General features: G+C 54.1%; 1 protein-coding gene across 1 annotated transcript in view; it reads left to right on the top strand.

Moving 5' to 3' along the window:
• Positions 1–1,710: 1,710 nt before the first annotated feature.
• TGM2 (transglutaminase 2) overlaps positions 1,711–21,675 on the top strand; it is a 34,642-nt gene continuing 14,677 nt past the window's right edge. The window contains exons 1-6 of the mRNA XM_028118732.2: positions 1,711–1,826; positions 4,874–5,053; positions 10,897–11,139; positions 14,874–14,992; positions 17,462–17,590; positions 18,654–18,831. Coding sequence (XP_027974533.2) covers positions 1,817–1,826; positions 4,874–5,053; positions 10,897–11,139; positions 14,874–14,992; positions 17,462–17,590; positions 18,654–18,831 — 859 coding nt within the window. The 5' untranslated portion in view covers positions 1,711–1,816. The remainder of the gene's footprint in view (positions 1,827–4,873; positions 5,054–10,896; positions 11,140–14,873; positions 14,993–17,461; positions 17,591–18,653; positions 18,832–21,675) is intronic.

The following is a 21,675-nucleotide window of genomic DNA, read 5'->3' as shown; positions in this document are numbered from 1 at the left end:
TTACATACTAGGTGCTCAACCTCAGTCATTTTGGTAGAGTCTTACTCCAGGCCTATAAGGGAGGAATTCTTGCCCCCATTTTGCAGAGGGAAAACTGAGGCCTGGAGAACCAAAATATCTGCCCATGGCCACACGGCTGGTCAGGGTCAGAGTGGGAACTCAAAACCGGGTTTCTTGGCTGATGTCCATTCACCCTGCTTCTTCCTCTGAGCTCTTGCTAGCTGCAGGAAACAGTTTTTATAACAACATCTGTAAAATGGGGGGCAATTACAAGGTTCACTCACAGGGTTATATTTTACAGGTCAGCACTGGGTTATGAGTTTTTTCACTAAGACCCCAGGCAGGGCCCCCTGGGCCCAGGGACAAACATCCACAAAAGCAACATGGTTTATTCCTTGCACTGTGCTACACAGGAATGGGAATGAAGGCCAGTTTGGTAGCCCAGATCCATCAATAGATACAGAACTTGTTCCAGAAAAAAAAAACTGGGGGAGGCCTACAGAACCCAGTCTCTCCAGGGACCCTCTCTCCTCAAGCCTCATGGTGGGTAAGAAGTGTAGGAGGCTGGGGAACCAGAGAAACCAGGATGGGCACAGCCAGGGTGCTGGGTTCTGGGGCTCAGAGGTTGAGTCCCTGGGAGTTTGGCTTTGGTGCTTTCTGGCACACAGTGGATCTGTAAGGAAGCTCAGTGGAGGGAGAGGGGGAGAGAGGTGGGAGGGATGGGTGGGTGAGTGGATGGTTGGATGGATGGATGGATGGATGGATGGATGGATGGATGGATGATGCGGGGGACTGAGGGATGGTTGGGAGAGGCAGATTATCAGACCTGGGCTACAGGAAGAGATGGGGGTGTATCTGTCTTTGTGGGCATGTCTGCGTGTCTGCACATGAGTCCGTGTCTGCGTGTGGGTCCCTCTGAGAGTATCTGCAGGTTTGTGTGTCTACGGGTGCCCCAATCTGCTTCTGTGTCCACACCTGATGATGGGTCCTTGTCTATGAGGTCTGTCTGTGTGTGTCTGCGAGCTGGCTGCATCTGGACATCTGCTGATCCGCAAGTGGCTGTGGATGGGGACCTGTCTCCCTGTGTCTGACTGTATCAATGTCCTGGCATGTCTTTGTGATTTTAATCTGATTTTGCATCCATGTCACTGGGTCTCTGTGTCCAGGTTCGTCTTCTATATCTGTTGGAGTGTGTGTGTGTCACTGAGTGTCCATGTCCCAATGTCTCTGATTGTGTGTCTGTGTCTGCTCCATCTATATCTGTATTTGAGTGAGAGAGAGAGAATGTGTGTGTGTGTGTGTGTGTGTGTGTGTGTTCTTGATCCGGACTAGACCTGACTACGGATCTGTGTCTGTGGATCCAGGTAAGCTGTGTCCTGGCGCAGCTCTGTGTCTGTACCTGCCTGTGTCTATTTCCGCGCCTCGGTGTCTCTATTACCCAAGGTCTGATTGTGTGTCCAGGTGTGTCTGTGGGTCCTGGTCTCCTTGTGTATCCCTGTCCGTTGCAGTTCCAGCCCTGATGTCTGTCCGCTCCCGCAGGGGGCGCCCTTGCGCAGCGGCTGCTCCCTCCCTCCCTCCCTCCCTCAGGCTCTTGCCCCTGGGGACACCCTAACTAGACAAGAGCAGACAGCGGGCCCAGACTGGGCAAAGGTGGCCCCACCAGGTCCCCGCCTTCCAGCCTGGCCCCGCCCCTTGCCCGCCCAAAGCTGCTATAAGTTCACAGCTCCCTCAGCTTCCGCAGTGCTTGCCTTCAGTGGTCGCACTTAGAGGGTCCAGCCGCCCCGGTCAGAGGAGGAGCCACCGCCACCACCTGACCATGGCCGAGGGTGAGTATCAGGGTCAGCGCTGCCACCACGCAAGCGCCCTGACCCTGGCCATCCCTCCCTGGTCGCAGTGGTCCTGCCTGGGCCATGGGGGAGGGGAGGAAACACCTGGCTATGGGCTCAGTCCCTAAGTCCCCCAGTTTGGGAGCAACACAAAGGCTGGGCTGGGTGAGGAGTGCCTGGTTCCCAGTCCTGGCCCAGCTTGGGCCCTTACTTTCCCTATCCCCAGGGCATAATCTTTAACCCCTGCCTCCCTGGAACAGATGAGGCAGTGGAACGTGAAAATGTGTGGTGAACTGTAAAGTATTGGACTAGTGGACCATTGTCACTTGTCCTCAGTCAATTAGTGGGGCTGCGTCCCATGAAGCTGTGCAGAGGGGTCTGCCCAGCCTCCGAACACTTAGCTTTGGTTAGTCCCTGCCAGCTGGGAAGAGGTATGCACTTTCTCCTTAGTGGTACCTGGGAGACTGCTTGGCCCCGGGGCCAGAGAAGAGGTTCCAGCACCCTATGGGGACTGGGCTGAGAGCAGACAGGTTCTCTAAGGTCCCTCCAGCCCTCAGGTTCTGCAACTCTGGTCTTTGGCCTCTTGTGCATTCTCAGATCCCCCTCCTGTAGAATGGACAGCACTGAGGCTCTTGGTACATCGGTGAGGGCCAAAAGGAGTAGAGAAGGAGTCTGATTAATTTCTTACCTGCTCCGCCCACTACACACACACACACACACACACACACACACACACATGCACGCACGCGCACGGTGGCCACACTTCTGTCCCAGGGGAGGGATTTCTGCAGTGGAGGATGTCAGTGCACTAAGGCCACTGTACACTGTGTCCCGGCTAACTCTTGGGTCAAGTCCATTTGGAGATGGCCCTTGCATACTGTAGCCCCCGAAAGGAGGTGCGGTGAGAGGGAATGTGAAGAGGGAGGTGGGGCACATGGAAAAGGGAAGAGAGGGATGAACCATGGACCTGCCTGACTTGCTGGGTGACCTCGGGCCACCTTTGTCCCTATCTGAGATCTGGCTCCCCAACACATGGGATCGAAAACCAGCTCAGGGCTGGCTGTAATGGGTGACCTAGGTGGCCACTTGTCCGCAATGCATTTTCCCATCTCTGACCCCAAGAGAGGCTCCGTGGGGCTGGGGGGCCCTGGAAGTGCCGGTTGTGATGAGCCACCCGCTTACTACCACAGTGGCCACTTCCTACAGGGGTCCCACTGGCCTGGAAGACCTTGGCTCCTTTCTCAGTGCGGAAATCCTATGATCCTAGAACTCAGTGTTTCTGCACCTTTGGAGCTGGGCGTGCTTTCTGGAAATCCTTCTTCAGACAATAACCCAAGAAAGCACCCTACCTGCCCCCGCCCAGGAAGTGACCATCTCTCTAGGGTCTCCCAGGGGGACCATGGGCGGGGCGGGGGGTCTCTTAACTGCCTAAGCTTTCTGGAATAGAAGTTTCCAAAAACAATGTTTCCTCACCCCAGCAGGCCAGCAGGAAGTTCTCCCTGGTGGTGTGGAGGTCTCTCCTGCTCCGAGTGCAGAGGGGGTCAGCTTCCTCAGGCTTCCTCCCACGCTCAGAACAACACAGGGGTGGGAGGGAGGGGAAGGAAGGAGTGGGGAGATGGCGAACAAACCCTGAGCTGTGAATGAGATGGTTTCCAGCACAGGCTCCAGACTCCACAGCCCTGGATTCCAATCCCCACACCGCCGCTTGCCGTGGGACCTGGGGCCACAGAATATCTCCCTCTGCACAGTCGAGGTGCTGATAGTACCCGTGTGGGTGGAGAGGCTGTGAGGTTTAAGTGGAGATAAGCCATGTCAGGGCCCTCCCTCAGCAGTCACTGGGCACTTCGGGATCTTCCACAGCAGAAGACAGGGGATGTGGGTCGATGTCCCCGTGGAAGGATCCACTTGCTGGGTGACTTTGGGCAAATCCCTGCCCCTGGCCTCAGCGGGACCACATACTCTCCAAGGACCCCGCAACGCGGAGAGTCTGCCTTGCCCACTCTCCCCATGCTACGGTCTTCCTAATCGTGACCTTGAGCTTGCCAAGATTTATGAGGTTTGCGCTTCCCTCAGACCTCCACCCACCCACCACCCCTGCCTCCGCCCTGGTCTTCAGCTCCCTCCGAAACTATAAATAGAGATTTCACATATCAGACTTCTGCCCTGGGCCAGGCCCTGAGGAAAGCGTGCCCAACACCCCGTCCTTGTCCTCACATCAGTCTTTTGAAATTTCCGAGGAGGTCCAGAGAGGGAGAGAGACCTGCCCAGGGTCACACAGCAGTGCAGGGGAACCAAAATGTAGGTCCAGAAGACTCCAAACGCCCTGTCATTTTAAAAACGATTTTATTATGGAGAATACTGAACGTACATCAAAGTAGAGAGAAGTTTGGTTTTTTAAAAAAAATCAGGATCCAAATGGGCCGAAATGTCTCTTAAGTTTCTCTTAACCTACAGTTTCTCCCTTCAACGATTTTTTTTTCCTTGCAATTTATTTGTTAAGGAAAGTGGATCCTCTGCCTATTGTTTCCCAGTTTGTTTCTGTCTATTGCGTCCTGGTTCTGTGTTGAACGTGTTCCTCAGTCCTCTGTATTTCCTATAAATCGAAAATTGAAATTGAAAGGGAAAGGGTGGTAAATAACCTACACCAAATACTGCTCCCCACCTCGTTTTTACCTAAAGAACCCTTTAATAAGGACAGAACAGCTCGCGTTGAAGTAAGCAGGTAATGTGCCAGGCACCGTGCTGAGCGGTTCACAACAGTCCTGGGGACAGACGAGGAAAGCAACACCTGGAAAGAGGACTTGCCTGAAGTCACACCGCTGGAAGGTGGCAGAGACCTCTCCCAACACGCCACAGTGGGCATGACCTTGTGACTGAGAGTTGGGGACATCTGGCCTGGCTAGCCCCAGCGTGACAGGGGGATTGGGAGGGGGTAGAGAGGGCTGGTTCCCGGGTGACCCTGGGTGTCCCCACATCCAGGGAGCCCCGGGGTCACAGCTGGCTGAGGGAGGCCACCATGGCTCACACCCCTCCCACTGTCTCCATAGATCTGGTTCTGAAGAAATGTGACCTGGAGCTGGAGGTCAACGGCCATGACCACCACACAGCTGACCTGTGCCGGGAGAGACTGGTGGTGAGGCGGGGCCAACCCTTCTGGCTGACCCTGTACTTCGAGGGCCGAAGCTATGAGGCCAGCACAGACAGCCTCACCTTCAGTGTGGTGACCGGTGAGTCCCTCCACCACCCCCGCGCCCTGACCTGCTGTGTTCTGTGATTTCATGGCCCCCTGACAACGGGGCACCAGGCTGCAGGGAGTTGCTATCAGCCACTAGCTCCCTGTTACAGATGAGGTAACTGAGGCCCGGAGCATGGAGGGATGATGCCCCAGGTCACCCAACCTCATAGACAAGTGGACTGGACAAGCGGCCTGGGTTCTGAAAACCTGTTATCACCGAGGGGTGGGGCTCAGCTTCCTACCGCAAGGTCCATCAAGGTCCTGCCCGCTCTTCCCCACAGCAAAACAACTTTCAACTCTTATCAACAGTTACTTCCCCAAATCTACATAACCCGATCAGGCCACTGGGCTCAGGTCCATATCGGGTCTGGATGGTGGAAAGCACCCAGCTGGCTCTGTGTCTCTGAGAGGGTAATTTTGTGTTCCCATAGTTCCTTCTCCAAGCCTCGGGAGGCTGCCTTAGGCTCGGGGACTGACAGACAGACCTGGGTCCTGGTGTAGACTGAACTGCCTACCCGCTGTGTGACCTTGGACAAGTTGCTTAGCCTCTCTGAGCTCGTGTTTTATCCTGGTGTGAAGCACTCATGGTGGAGGGTTGTTAGGGCCGAAGGTTCGGACATGGGGGAGTGCCTTGTAGACGTTAGCCGCTGTTCCTGCTCTTGTTCCAGGGCAGGGTCCAGCGATGGGTGAAAGGACATTGAGGCCCCCCCACCCCACTCCCAGATGCCCAGTGCCCATCTTCTTGGCTTGCCATTCCTGGGAAAAGAGCCTTGAATGCCGAGTCTCTGGATTTGGCTTCGGGTGGGAACCACTCCCTTGAGATCGGCTAGGGGCCGCCTGGCTGGGACTCTCTGCTAAAGGGTGAGAAAGGCCAGTTCTTTCTGAGACCTACGAGGGCAGAGAGAGCCGCAAACAGGCTGAGGCCCGTATTTACCTGGCAGCTCTTTGATAAGGCTTTATCACTGTGCCTGCAGACAGGCCGTGGATATCCACCCCCTTGCCTTTCCTCCCTCTCCCTCCGCTTCTGGCAGGGATACACCCACTCTCCAGGGTTGGCCCCCCTCACATGCAGCCAGCACCTTTAGGGCCTGTTTTAACTGACCCGAGGAGGCTTCAGGAGCTTCTGATCTTTCTAGCCTCAGTTTCCCTCTCTGTAAAGTGGAACGTTGTAGTGTCTAACAGGATACCCTGAGAAGAGTCAGGCTTGTGATGATGAGAATCACAGCACCTGTAGAGCACCTACTGTCTGCATGCTCATCCTAAATCCTCCCATCTTGGAAGCATAATGAGACCCCGTTTTACAGGTGAAAATACTGAGGCTCAGAAAGGTCGAGTTACCTGCCCAGGTCACACAGTGAGTTAGGGACAAAGCAGGATTCAAACCCCATCCTCAGCGTTGAGGTTTTCCTTGCTGTGAGCTGACAGCAGACACATTTACCTATTCAGCACAAGGGCCAGCCAGGCCTCGGTTTGTTCCTCTGTGAAATGGAATGGTAGAGGAGTTGCCAGAGGGGGCTACCTGTGACTTCCACCTTCTTTCTCTTCTTTCTCAAGGCATCCCCTTTCTTCTCCTCCCTTCATCTAGGCAGCCTGGGGCTAGGTAATTAGGCCCTAAGTTCAGGGTTGGGGTGGGCAGCTGATCTTCCCACCCCAGCAACTAATCTCTGTTCTCCAGTTTCCAGCAACTTATCTCAAACCCTACCCAATCTGCCCTGATCACCTCCAGAGCCCCGGCGGGCAGTCTGGGAAGGCACTCTATCTCTGGATGCACATAGCTTCCCTGTCTGAGTTACCAAGAACTCCGATGGACTGAGGAAGCCTGAGGGACAATACCAGGAAGCCAGGCCTTTCACCTCAAGGCCTGGCTTGGATTAGCACCCAGCCCTGGGCCTGGCCTGGCCACCCTGCTCTTGTGCAAGAACATTCTAGCTTGTGATCAGCCTGTCCTACCTCCTTAGGGAAACTGAGGCGGAGAGAGGGGAGAGCACTGGCGAAGGTCACTCAGTGAACAGACTATGTGGCCTGACCCTGTAAATACCAAGATGCTGTGTATTTCGCCCAGGTGGTTGGGCTCTGTTTTGGAGTGCAGACCACAGTAGACAAATAACATTCTTACTATGGGAATAAAGCTCTGCTTCCCTCTGAGAGGGGGCCAGGGCTTGGAGGGTGAGTGGGGTGGGACTGAGGTCAGCCTGAAGAAGTGAAAAGAACTTTTATGAGGCTGATAGAGGGCTTTCCTCCAGAAGGTTGCCCTCATCCACTCCCCCTCCCCGCGCCCCCCCCAGCCAACCATGGTCTAGGAGAGTCCCCAGGACTCCCGACTCTCCAGGTCATTTAGGCCCCGAGGGGTCCCTAAAGCATCTCTGGCCCCACAAAGGGTACCACGTGGAATGGCAGCCAGTGACTTTTCAGAGCCGGCCCACGTGAGCCGTGGCTGGACCGGGGGGGACAGCCTGTCCACATCCCCCCCAGCCCAGGGCCCCTTGGAAGAAAGGGGTGTGTGTGTGTGTGCGCGCACGTGTGTGTGTGTGTGTGTGTGTGTGTGTGCCCAGCTGCCCCAGGATGGAGAGAAAGGGAAATGTGTTTCCTGACCTGTCCTTGAGGGTGGTATGTCAATAATGACAGTAGCCGTGGGCCCTGACCCGGGCTGTTACTATGGTGACCAAATCATTGATTGTCCAAACAGGGACATTTCTTTTTTTTTTAAATTTTTTATTGTTATGTTAATCACCATATATTACATCATTAGTTTTTGATGTAGTGTTCCATGATTCATTGTTTGTGCATAACACCCAGTGCTCCATGCAGAATGTGCCCTCCTTAATACCCATCACCAGGCTAACCCATCCCCCCACCCCCTCCCCTCTAGAACCCTCGGTTTGTTTTTCAGAGTCCATCGTCTCTCCTGGTTCGTCTCCCCCTCTAACTTACTCCCCTTCATTCTTCCTCTCCTGCTATCTTCTTCTTTTTCTTTTTTCTTAAAATATGTTGCGTTATTTGTTTCAGAAGTACATATCTGTGATTCAACAGTCTTGCACAATTCACAGTGCTCACCGTAGCACATACCCTCCCCAATGTCTATCACCCAGCCACCCCATCCCTCCCACCACCCACCTCTCCAGCAACCCTCAGTTTGTTTCCTGAGATTAAGAATTCCTCATATCAGTGAGGTCATATGATACATGGCTTTCTCTGATTGACTTATTTCACTCAGCATAACACCCTCCAGTTCCATCCACGTCGTTGCAAATGGCAAGATCTCATTCCTTTTGATGGCTGCATAATATTCCATTGTGTATATATACCACATCTTCTTTATCCATTCATCTGTCGATGGACATCTTGGCTCTTTCCACAGTTTGGCTATTGTGGACATTGCTGCTATAAACATTGGGGTGCACGTACCCCTTCGGGTCCCTACATTTGTATCTTTGGGGTAAATACCCAGTAGTGCAATTGCTGGATCGAATGGTAGCTCTATTTTCAACTGTTTGAGGAAACTCCATACTGTTTTCCAGAGTGGCTGAACCAGCTTGCATTCCCACCAACAGTGTAGGAGGGTTCCCCTTTCTCCACATCCCTGCCAACATCTGTCGTTCCCTGACTTGTTAATTTTAGCCATTCTGACTGGTGTGAGGTGGTATCTCATTGAGGTTTTGATTTGGATTTCCCTGATGCCGAGCGATGTTGAGCACTTTTTCATGTGCCTGTTGGCCATTTGGATGTCTTCTTTGGAAAAATGTCTGTTCATGTCTTCTGCCCATTTCTTGATTGGATTATTTGTTCTTTGGGTGTTGAGTTTGATAAGTTCTTTATAGATTTTGGATACTAGCCCTTTATCTGATATGTCATTTGCAAATATTTTCTCCCATTCCAAACAGGGACATTTCTGAGCATGAAAGAGCGCCATTAAGAATTACGCTGGGGCCACGGCCGTAAGCTGGGACTGTCCCAGGCAGACTGGGCCATATGGTCACCCTGACTTGGTCCCTTTAGGACTCAGTTTCCCTATCTGTAAAGTGATTCAGCTGAATGAGGCAATTTCTACATTTCACTCCAGTCCTCAAAATCTGTTGTTTGGCCTGAGGATTCTGACTTGTAATGGTCCCTTTTGGTGACATGGAGGAATGCTCACGTATCCTGTGTGATTATTGTTCTAGTCAGTGTTTGGAATGCTTTCTATGAAGTCTCTGCCGGTCCTCTAAACTGCGCTAAGACGTGGGAGTGACAATAACAAAAAATAATTGCCATTTATTGAGCACTTACTGTGTGCCAGGAACCATACGATGTACCTCCACCTTTTTAAGCTTTGCAATGACCTTATAAGGAGGTATTTGTAATTGACTGTAATTGACCCCATTTTACAGATGAGGAAGCTGAGGCACAGAGAAGCTAAGTAGCTTGTCCAAGGTCACAGAGCCAGTTTGAGCCCTAGAATCAGAGCTTCCCAGACATTTAGTCTAAGCCTATTTTCTTCTTTGATGAGAAAATTGCCTAGATAAGAGAGGCCTGGTGACTTAGCCCAGGTCACACAGTGCTCAGAGCCTGAGTAGGGGAACCAGACCCCAGCTGGCTCTCAGGGGCCCAGTGCTGCTCAACTGCTCAGGAGCATTTAAAGGCTTACAGCCAACGCCTGGCACCCAGACAGGGCCTTGGAGTCCTGTGTCATGCCTGTTAGCTCATGGTTATATTTGGGCCTGGGTGTGGGTAGGGCTGGTGGGTTGGGAGGAGGGCTCAGGGTGCCGGGAGGGAGCCCCTCAGTGAACGGGCCCCCATATTGTCGGAAGCAGGTGGGCTGAGCTACAGGGAGCTCGGAAGAATAAAAAGAAACTTTCCTGGGCAGCCACCCAACTAGGCAGAGAAGGTTCTGTTTCTCCTCTCGGCCACCCAAGTCCAGAAAGGATGACTAGCCCTCCCATGACTCAGACCTGCCTGCAGGGGCAGGGCCTTCCCCCCACCAGAAAAAGCAGCCAAGCTTGAGGCCGGCTCCCTATCTCAAAGAGCCTTCAAGACCCCGACGAGAGAGCACGGGAATGAGAGGCACCGTGGAGGACAGCCCAGAGCCTAGAGACCTGAGCTCAGATGCTAACTTTGCCCCAGACTCCTGGGATATCCTTGGGAGACCCTCCTCTCTCTGAGCCTCAGTTTTCCTACCTATACCAGGGGCCTCAGGGGAAGCAGGAAGGGCCAAGGCTGTGGGGTGGGGAGGGGATGGTTATGACCCTTCCTTGGAGCTGCCTATGGAGATACAAAGGCCAAAAGCCAGAGTGGGGCCTGGGGAGACAAACACCTAGAGGCTGGACAGCCCAGCACTCCACAGCAAGGGGCCTCTCAGATGGGCTCCCGTGGGGACATCAGAGGACCAAGGTCCTATCCTGCTCAGAGTCTGGGCTTGTTCTTCTGAAAGGGAAAGCTGCTCCCTAGCACGGAAAGGATTCAGGTGGGAAAGGGGATGCTCCCCATGGATTCTTGTTCATGCTACAGGTGGACACACGGAGCCCAGAGAGGGGGAGGGTCTTGTGCACAGTCACACCCGCCCAGGCAGCATGACTGAGACCCTGCCCCAGGTGGAGCTGCCCCCTCTCCCAGGAGAAATCTGTCTGGCGCCTGTGGCTTTTCACGCATTCTCACAAAAGCACCCCAGCAAGGCTGGGGTCTGAGCCTCACTTTATAGACGAGGAAACCAAATCTCAGGGAGATGAAACCTCTTGCCAAAGTTCCCTTACTGGTCAGCCGCGGAACTAGGCCTCAAACCCCGGCCCACGGGACCCCCTGCGTGCACCCGGTCCCTGCCCGTGTCTGACCGGCTCACGGCCACGGCCTTTTCTCCGCCAGGCCCAGCCCCCAGCGAGACGGCCGGGACCAAGGCCCGCTTCCCGCTGTCCAGTGCTGTGGAGGAGGGTGCCTGGGCGGCCGCCGTGCTAGACCAACAGGACGGCGTGGTCTCGCTGCAGCTCAGCACCCCGGCCAACGCCCCCATCGGCCTGTACCGCCTCAGCCTGGAGGCCTCCACCGGCTACCAGGGCTCCAGCTTCGTGCTGGGCCACTTCACGCTCCTCTTCAACACCTGGTGCCCAGGTGAGCCATACTCTCCATGGGCAGGGTGGGGATGGGGGAGCTGGGCAGGCCTAGACCACCCATGGGGGCTGCTGAGGGCGGGGCGGGGGGAATGGGGCAGAAGATTGAGGGAAGCCCCCTCAGGCCCGCCTCACAAAACCCTCGCCATATGCGCACACTGTTACCCCCTTTACCCAGGCAGAAAGGCACTGGGAAGCAAAATGCCCCTCCCCGAGGCCGCACAGCTACCGAGACATCTCACCCGGCGTCCGAAGTGCGTGGGTTCCCCGAGCACTGTGACCTGGGCGCGCAGGTGTCTCGGGTTCAGAGCCCCATTCAGGAATGGGGTGCCCAGGGGCTGCCCGGGGCCTCCGTTCACCGCCGACACCCGGTTCTGGTTCATGGGGCTCTGTTTGAAATTTCACCAGACGGGCTTGGGGAGGGGAAACTGAGGGAGGCGGAGGGGTAGGTAGCCAGAAGCGGTGGGCAGGAGCAGTTTGGTTACCTAAGTGCCTCCTTACACGCTTCCTCCCTGCTTCCTCTCAACAATCCCAAGGGGGAGCCCGTCAGTGTCCTCGCAGGCTCAGAGAGGTCACGTGGCTTTGGGAAGCTCCTCAGGAAGTAAGTGGACAACGCTGGACAAAACTAGCAACTTGGAGGAGATGGCTTGAAGAGCCGAGGCTGACTCAAGGAGGAAGGGGGCGGCAGGGGCTGCCACACCCCTTCCCAGGCCTCAGTTTCCCCATATGACTAACAGGGCAGCCGGATCTGTTTCCTTCCTGCTCCTGCATAACGAGGCAGAGAGACAGGCCTTGTGGGTGGGCCCCAGCCGAGGAACGGGGTGTCCCTCCTCAAAGCTGGAGCCCAGCCACAAATTCTGGCCTCTCCAGCATCAGACAACCTGCTTCTTACTGGGCCGCTGCTTTATTTCTTCTTCTCCGTTTTGGGGCATTTTATAACACCGTCAAGGGGAAAGACTTTTTGTTTTCTCTTTTATGTATTTTGGCTTTTAGATGTCCTCTTCATATAAGCTTTAAGCACTGCAGGAAAACAGCCCCGCTTTGACTCTCCTTGGGGAGCAGCATTATTAGCTGTCTTGGGGGACTCATCTCCTTAGATTCCAGTGTATATGCCTAGAGACACTGCCACCTTAATGGGGTTCTCTGTCTCTCTTAAACACAAAAGGATCCCACAGTATACATTAACCCACAACTTATTTAACTTTTCCCCTCTACCATACATCCTGACGATCCTTCCACATTGGCGTGCATACACATCTGCTTTTTTTCTTTTTAAGATTTTATTTATTTATTTGAGAGAGAGCACACAAGCAGGGGAGTGGCAGGCAGAGGGAGAAGCAGACTTCCCTCTGAGCAGGGGGCCTGATGTGAGTCCCAGGACCCCAGGATCGTGACCTGAGACCAAGGCTTAACCAACTGAGCCACCCAGGCGCCCCTGCTTTTTTTTCTTTTTTTTAAAGATTTTATTTATTTATTTGACAGAGAGAGACACAGAGAGAGAGGGAACACAAGCAGGGCGAGTGGGAGAGGGAGAAGCAGGCCTCCCACGGAGCAGGGAGCCGGATGCGGGGCTCGATCCCAGGACCCTGGGATCATGACCTGAACCGAAGGCAGACGCTTAACCGACTGAGCCACCCAGGCGCCCCTGCTTTTTCTTTTTAAGAGCTCAGAGTGCCCTGTGTCTTGCCAGTGTGGACCGTTCATTGATCTGGCCCTCTACCCGGGACATGAGGTTGTCCCCATTGGATCCTCACAGGGAGGGTGTCTATGGAGCACCCTTGTTCACACGCCCTGGGGCCACATGGAATGGTTTCTCAGGACAGAAGTGGCCTTGCTGGACCCCGCGGTAGACTTGTTTTGATTTTGTCAATCTGCAGAGCTTACAGCTAGTAGGCCGCCCGGTGCACAGAGCAGGAAGACGCCGGAGTCCCCCGCTCCCTCCCCACTCACCAACACCGCAGGGTTTCAGAGTTCAGGGAACAGAGATCAAAGTTCCTGGGATGTCCCCTTCCTCTGGCCTTTCCTCCAGCCCTGCCCCGCCCCCACCCTGCGGGTTGGGGTGGCTGTCAGCCAAGCAGCACAGTGACTAAAGTGACCCACATCCCAGGGTGGGAGCCTGGGGGGCGGGGGCGCGGTGGAGCTGGTGATTCGGAGGCAGGAAGTTGGGCTCAGTGGGGTGGGGCTGCCGGGTGGGAACACTGCTGTCCCTTTGGGACCTGCCCCTGAAACCAGAGCCTTCTACCCCTGAGCTCAGTTAGGTCAGGAGGACAGGACGGAGCGAGCGCCAAGTATGTGCGGGGACTTCCTTGTCCCCAAGGCCCCCGGAGGGCAAAGTCCCTGCCACCTGGGTCGGGGTAGGGACAACGCTCTCACCCCAGTGACGAAACACCGTGGGTGGGTTTTTCTTTCTTCCACACTATCAGCTGACTTACCACTGTATAGTTCATCTGCCGGAAGGCTAAGTTCTGTTGCGGTCCTGGGAGCCACAGTGCAGTATGTATAAGACAAAAGATGCTTAACCACTTTCACATTTGCTTTCTCCGTGCACTGAGAGGGGGGCTGCAGATGGGCCTGACAGAGCCCCCGGGGCCCAAGGGCCCCGAGCAGCTGCATTCCAGGCCAGTGCCACCATATTTTTAGGGACCCATAAAAATGTTTTAATTTCTTTTAAAATCAGAAGACAAAAATGAAAGTTTAGGTCAGAGAATATGTTTTAATATGTTACATTAATATATTTGTTATGATACCAATGCAGTCATAAAATATATTAATTTTTATTTTATTATTACTATTTTTTACGGAGGAAGGGGCCCACAGAAGCAAAAATGCCCAGGGCCCACCAAAGTCATAATGAGGCTCTGGATTTCCTCTTCCCGGCCTCAGTTTCTTCACCTGTGAAGTGGGGCATGGTAAAGGCCGGCTTGATTTTTGACCTCCTGCCACGTGGGCCCGACTGCCCCAGCACTCTTTTCTGTGGTCGTCAGCCACGAGGAGCTAAGTGCCACGCGTACCAGTACCTGTCCCTGGGCTGACTCTGGTCCTCTGCTTAGCAATGTCATCCCACCAGACTCCGAGTATCTAAATCATAGTCATTTCTCAAGGCAGCGTTCACAAGGCACCTGCTTCAGGGCGATCCTCCCTGACCACCCCCTCCCCTCAGCTGGACAGGACCCCACTTCCCCTGAGCCCCAATAACCCTAGTAGGCTTTCTCTCCACCTTGAATCAAGCTCCTTCTCACACCGGCTCAGGGCTTTAGCTTGCCAAGCACCTTTCAGGTCTGCATCCCATGTTACCCTCAGGGAACACAGTGAGGGGGATGAAGAAGGAGAAGTGAGCTCCCCAGGGTCACACAACAAGTGAGGATCAGCTAGGAGATTCCTGACTCCTGGTCCAGGGCTCCTCTATCTCTTGTGTGGGCATCAGTTTTCCTACCTGTAAAATGGGGCTTTCAAGGTCCCTTTCTTACAGAGCTCTTGTGGAAATTAAACATTAATATATGCCATACACTTACTACAGACAAGTGTTAGAGAAACGGCAGCCACTGATAATACTCGCTGAAAACACTTATCTCATGGGTATGGGATTATTAATGAATGATTAGCTTTTCTGATTCAAAGATAGAAGGTCCTCCAAGACTCACCTAGCCCTGGGTCTTGGCCCCCTGGCGGCCATGTCTCTGGGGACCTTGCACTCCGCCACACCCAGAGCTCAGGCCCCTTCCTTCCCACCCCCAGCGGATGCTGTGTACCTGGACTCCGAGGAGGAGCGGCAGGAGTACGTGCTCACCCAGCAGGGCTTCATCTACCAGGGCTCGGTCAAGTACATCAAGAGCATACCTTGGAACTTTGGGCAGGTAGGGCCACATCCTGCCCTTCCCAACCACTGCAGGCCCACTGTGTGTGGGGCCCTGGGTCTGAGGCAGTCAAAGCTGCAGAGGTGCGAGCTGGTCTCAGAGCTGCCCACCCCATGCTGTCAGGGATTCAAGAGCCCTGAGATGGCTGGAGGATCAGAGAGGGTCCGGCCCAAGCCTGAGGTCATACAGCAAAGGGTTGCCCTACCCACCGTGGGAATGGCAGTCCCAGATTCAAAGTGGGGAAAGAATCGGGAGAGCCTTTGGGAATTGTGGGGCTAGCAGGTGCTCCAGGAGGGAGAAAGGGAATATTCAAGGCCATATACCAAAGTAACAGAAATGCCATTGTGTGTGCTGAGGGGAAGCCTTACACCATTATCTAGATCAGTGGCTTTCTAACTCAAATATACATCAGAATCACCAGAAAAGTGTGTTAAAACACAGATCACTGAGTCCCACCTCTAGTTTCTGACTCAGTAAGCCTGGGTGTGGGCTGGGAATTTGCATTTTTGACAAGTTCGCAGGCAATGCTGATGCTACTGATCAGTGGTCATACTTTGTGAACCACTGGTTGTATCAGTTAGCTACTGCTGAATAACAAACAAGCCCAAAACTTACAGGCTTAAAACAACAGCTATTTATTATTTCTTATAAATCTATGGCTCACCTGGGGCATGGCTGCCTAGGCTGGGCGTGGCTGACCTCCGCTCGATGGCACATCTCTGTTCCATGTGGTTCCTCATCTTCTAGCAAGTCAGCCCAGGCTGGTGGTTCGAATGAGGGATCTCATTTCCTCTGCCATCCAGGCTCCCGTGAAAATTCTTGAGACACTGCTGAGAAAACTCAAGAAGCAAGAGTTTTCACACTCCTTCCTGGCCCTTCAACCTCCTGGGGTGTTGGGGGGTGTTGGCCTTTTGGGATGGGGTTCACCTTGAAACTTTTCCCAAAAGCCCCTGGGTTAGGGTTTCCATATTCAGGTCTCCAGAGTCCTGCCCTGGGACCACAGGGAAGTCTTCCCTGTGTGGTGTGGGGCTCTGACCTCAGTTTCCCCATCTGAATACTGGGGATACTAATTGCAAGAATATCTGCCCAAGAACCTATAGCCTGCTCTGGGACGTACATGAAATGGTGGTGTGGGTGGGATACAAAAAATACATCGCAGAGTAAATTGGCTCTTAATTCCCAGGGCTCTGTATTCTCCCCTGAGAAACAGAACAAAGCCAAGTCCTTCTTTTCCTTTCCTGACTTCCTATTCTGTGTCCAGGCTTGTGTTGAGCCACGGGACACAGCTCTTGTGAATCGTCTGGAAGCCATCACAATCCAGAATGATAAGACCTAGAGGAAGGAAGTGAATAACTGCCGATGGGAATCAGGGCAATTTCTGAAATAAGCAAGGTCTGAGCTGAGCTATGGAGGAAGTGGAAACACGGTATACAAGGCAAAGGGAATGGCCTGAGCAAAAAGCTCAGAGGTGGGAAAGTTTATCTTGTGCTTAAGAAGACTTCTGTAGCTCAGGGAGCAGTTTATGTCCGGAGGAGTCCCAAGAGATGAAGTGGGAGAAGTCAGCAGGGTCCGGGGTGTGAATGTCAGTCAGATGGCAATAGGGAGCCATAAAAGGGCTCAAAGCCATGGAGGGAGACCTGTGATGAAGCCTGGTTTAGGACAACACTACAGAGGGTGGGTACCAGGGGGCAGATCGCCTTTGGACTGGTCAGACAGGTGGTCCAGTGTAATGTGACAGGGAGGGAGGGCCCTACTTTTGATAATGATAACATTTGAGTTGCAAGGATGAGAAGGTGTGGGCCATACAAGAGTGGCTGGAAGAGCATTCCAAGCAAAGGAAATAGCAAGTGCAAAGGTCCTGGGGCAATGAATGGTGATAATGAGGTCAGAGATGGGGTGGGATGCAGATTGTGAAGGGTCTTGAGGTCACAGGGCAAAGTCTAGCTTTTATTCTAGGTGCAGTGGAAACAAAGGAGTGATTTCGAGATACAATTTACCTCACTTCCAGTCAGAGCAGCATGTTGGGGTGGAGGGGGCAGGGGGGAGAGAGGGTTGTCATCAGCTCTGCAGGTGAGTCAGGCCTTAGGGGAAATGAGATATTTGGCACAGCAGATATGGGGAAGGGACAATGGCAGGGCCTGAGGTGACTCTGAGGAGAGGGAAGCCCCAGGGACGCTGTGGGTGCTACTCCACGTTCCCAGGACACCCCCCCGCCCCCGCCCCAGCCAGGCCCTGAATGCAGGTACATCTCTTCCTCTTTCTCACAAACTCAGTCATTGTCCCCCCCATTGCCCATCCCAGGCCAGGCAGAGCTGGCCTCACAGAGATGTGGCTGACCCAGCCCGCCCGGACTTTCCTAGTGTGTGAGATGGAACAGAGAGGACCTATGGCTGCAGGGCTGCACGGCAGGCTTCCGGGAGGAGGTGGCTTCTCATTTCCGTCTTCCTCCTCTTGTTTCCCCCAACACAGTTTGAAGACGGGATCCTAGACATTTGCTTGACGCTCCTGGACATGAACCCCAAGTTCCTGAAGGATGCCTGCCGTGACTGCTCCCGCCGCAGCAACCCTGTCTACCTGGGCCGGGTGGTGAGCGCCATGGTGAGTAAGAGGCAGGGCCCATCCCAGGGTCCAGGCCCATCATGGGCCCCAGTAGGCTCCCCCCTTCCTGTGATGATGGAGGCCACACTCCATCCTGGGCTTGGTTGGGGGGTCCCAGGAGATGGGAAAGTCTCAGCTAAGAGAGCTTGTATTTGGAAAGACAAGATTTACACAAATAAGGGTGATGTCATGTGGTCCCTAAAAGCAATTCATTCATTCACTCATTCCGCAAATATTTATTAGATGCCACCCGTGTCCTAGGCACTGGAGAAACAGTTGGGTGTATGACGTGTACGGTCTCTAACTTCATAGGGCTTATATTCTCGTGGTTGGGTGGGTGGGAGGAGACAGACATTGACAGAAATACGGTGGGAATGAGTCACAATCAGAAATGATGATGCAGGCACCGAAGGAAGCCAGAGGTGTGAGAGGGTCTACCTGCAGAATCCAACTTCGGTGAGGGGCTGGGGGGGACCCCCCTAAGTGATGATCCCTAAGCTGATATAGCAAGTGGGAGAAGAGCATTCCAGGGAGGGGGCACAGTTTGTGCAAAGGCCCTGAGGAGGGAACGACTTTGGCAGGTTCGAGGAGCAGACAGGAGGCTGGCATGGCTGGAGTGGAATGAGCGAGGGGGAGTGGGGTGCAGGAGGTGGGCAGGGGTTAGGCCATGCAGGCCTCATGGGTCACAGTCAGGAGGCTGGATTTTATTCTCAAGGCAATGGGAGCGTGAGGGGAATGACACAATCCGGGGAGGGGCCCGGAAGGGGTCTTCGTAAAACTCAGATCACTTCTTGTCACTCTCCTGCCACCCCGTGGACCAATTCACATCACCAGCATCACCTTCATGACCTTGACCCCTCACCACCTCCTCCCTTCATCCCCTTTTCTCTCCCACACCCCGGGCTCCAGCCCCAACCATCTCCCACGTACCAGCCTGTCACACCTTGGTATCTTTGCATGGGCTGTTCCCTCTCCTAAATTCCTTTCCCTGCCTTTCACCACGTACCGAACTCACAGCACCTGCTCCCCAGGCTTGGTCCCTCTGATGCCCTGCTGGTTGTAGGTCAACTGCAATGATGACCAGGGTGTGCTGCTGGGGCGCTGGGACAACAACTACGAGGATGGCATGAGCCCCATGTTCTGGATCGGCAGTGTGGACATCCTGCGGCGCTGGAAGACCTCGGGCTGCCAGCGTGTCAAGTATGGCCAGTGCTGGGTCTTCGCTGCTGTGGCCTGCACAGGTGAGCTGCCCGCTGGGCGGGGGGCGGGACTGGAACCTGTTCACAGCCTCCCTGAGCCCTGGGACGGGGGCAGGGAGAGCACTCAAATGGGAATCAGGAGACCCCAGTTCTGGTCCTGTCTCTGCCTCCAACGCCACCAACGTCCTGCGAGGCCTGGAGTCGGCGGCTGCCCCTCTCTGGTCCTTTTTCCAACCACTACCCTGCAGGTGGTTATTAGGATCAAGGGATGTCATTTGGGAGGCAGCCTGGGCTCAGGGTTGAGAAGATGGGCTTTGGAGCCAGGCACCCCTGAATTAAGAATCCCCAGTAACACTCACCTGCTCTGTGACCTTGAGCAAATGATTTCCTTCTGAACCTCGGTTTCCTGGTCTGTAAAATGGGGGCGAGAGGGCCTCCCTCCTAGGGTGGGTTGATAGAAAACTCCTCGGCCCAGAATTCAGCCCAATGTAGCTCTCAGTAAATATTAGCTATTAGTAACTCAATAATAACAGTCATTAGCAATGTCAAGAAAGAGAAAGCCCTTTCTAAAATGTAGATGCGGAAAGAGAAAGCAATTTAAACCCAAAATGTAAAATAAATCTTTAAAAAATCTTAAATATTCGAGCCCAGAGAATGGTGAAGACTGTTCTGGGCTGGGGATGGTGCATCTGAGAATGAGTCTGTATCCTATAGCAGACAAAAACATAGACTCCAGAGTCAAGGCCTGAATCTCAGTCCCAGCTCTGCTTCTTACCAGCTGTGTCCCCGGGTAATCACTGAGCCTCTCTGAGCCTCAGCTCTGTTACATGTGAACCGGACTTTAAAGGCACTTTTAACAGTGCCTTTGTCCTGGGGCAGCTGTGAGGATAACGTATGAGGTGCTAGAAATGATTTCAGACGCCTAACAGCAAATACTTATCTCGTGCTGTTAGATTATTCTTATTACGATGACTACCACTGCTATTATTATTTATTAGGCTCAGGAACTCTAAGAGGCTGGTCCTGACTTGCAGCTTCTCTGACTCCAGCACCAGGGCCCAGGCTCAGGGAAGGGCCTCGGGGCATTCCAGCGCTGTCCTCTGCACCAGCAGTCTAGGTAGGGGTGGTGAGGCCCGGGCTTCCAGCTGGGCTGTCTCTGCACCCCCTTCCGCATGGCCGAACCACCATGACTGCCTGCTTCTGGGACCTGTGCATTCCCTTTTCTTGTGCAAACTCCCCTGTCCCAGACCTCTTCCTCCGAGGGGCCTGAAATGCCTCCTCAGAGAACCCCAAGGATTTTCTGGAGACCCACCACCATCTGTGGCCTGGGTCCCCAAGCTCACCCGTGGACACCTCCCTCCCTTGGGGCTGTGACCTCTGGAGGTCTTGCTCCAGACCCCTCTCTCCCCAAGGCCAGGGCTGAGTCTGGGTCCCTGCAGCCTTCTCCCAGGCCTGGTGTGACAGCCGGGGAAAAGTGACTTGGATGAGCAGGCCCCCGGGGCTTCTGCAGGAAGCCGCCTGCTGGACTGGCCCAGGGACTCTGGTGTTCCGCTGCCTGTTTTGAATCCCAGCTCTGCCACCAGTCCCTGGGTGGACTTGGGCAAGAGAACTGGGGTCTCCAAGCCTGTATCCTCACCTACGAAATGGACACAGAGGTGACGGACCTAATTCACGGGGAGATGTCACTTCGCACAGTCTCTGGTTCAGGTTAGGCTTGGGTTTGTGGGCTTCTGGGGGAAGCTGGGATTCCTCAGCCGGACCCTGGAGCATTTTTGAAATGTCCCAGAGTCAGCCCACCGTGACTGGATGGATGTTTGCAGTGACGGGCACCGTGGCACCCTGCTCTTCCACCCTGGGCACGGGGCAGACGAGACTGCCACATCCACTGCCTCTCTGAATCACCGCAACATCCCAAAAAGCTGCTATTTTTGGCCCCTCTTAAAAGAGGAAATGGAATCTCAGAGACGGGAAGTGGTTGCCCAAGGTCACACAGCTGGGGAGCGGCACGGCCAGGCTTGAGGTCAGGTGTTCCCGGTTCTGGGGCAGCCTTCTGGCCTGAGCCTGTGATGACAAGCCCTCTTGAGACACCGGCTCTAGGACAGGGGTGATGCCTTGCTCCTCCCCACGCCTGGTCTGTATCCTGAGGCCTGTCATGTCATGGGGCAAGGCCTGGGGTCGGGACACAGAGAATCTACTGCCCGGGCCTCAGGGGGAGCCACCAGGCAGGAGGGGGAGGGTCAACACGGTCCTTCCTTCCCGCTCCCAGGGGCCCTCGTCCAGGGCCATCCCGGGACCTCTTACCCTGCTTGACAGTGGACCAAGGGCAACAGGACAAAGGTCCCTCACACACACACACACACACACACACACGCACAGACACACACTCACGCACAGACGCACGCACACATGCACACACTCCACGCACCAACTCCAAGACTCAATCTCAATCAAAACTAAAAGGCAAAAGTCCCATTCAGTAGGGCTTTTCTCACTTTTTATTTTTTTTTAATTTTTATTTTTTTTAAAGATTTTTTATTTATTCGACAGAGAGAGACACAGCGAGAGAGGGAACACAAGCAGGGGGAGTGGGGGAGGGAGAAGCAGGCTTCCCGCAGAGCAAGGAGCCCGATGCGGGGCTCGATCCCAGGACCCTGGGATCATGACCTGAGCCGAAGGCAGACGCTTAACGACTGAGCCACCCAGGCGCCCCCTTTTCTCACTTTTTAAAAAAGATTTATTTATTTCCTTTATCCCACCCCAAGAGTATGTTACTTTCACAAAACACATAAAAAACTCATTAAAAAATGAGGGAGTGGAAAGGCACCCAAAACGCCGCCTGTCAGGAGCACCCCGCCATTCAGGCTCGAATCCCGCCCCGGGCCCCCC

This window comes from Eumetopias jubatus, unplaced genomic scaffold (assembly GCF_037043125.1).
Source record: "Eumetopias jubatus isolate StellerSeaLion01/CBP00866 unplaced genomic scaffold, mEumJub1_p1.0 scaffold_9, whole genome shotgun sequence".
NCBI lineage: Eukaryota > Metazoa > Chordata > Mammalia > Carnivora > Otariidae > Eumetopias > Eumetopias jubatus.
This window is presented reverse-complemented; position numbering and strand designations above follow the sequence as displayed.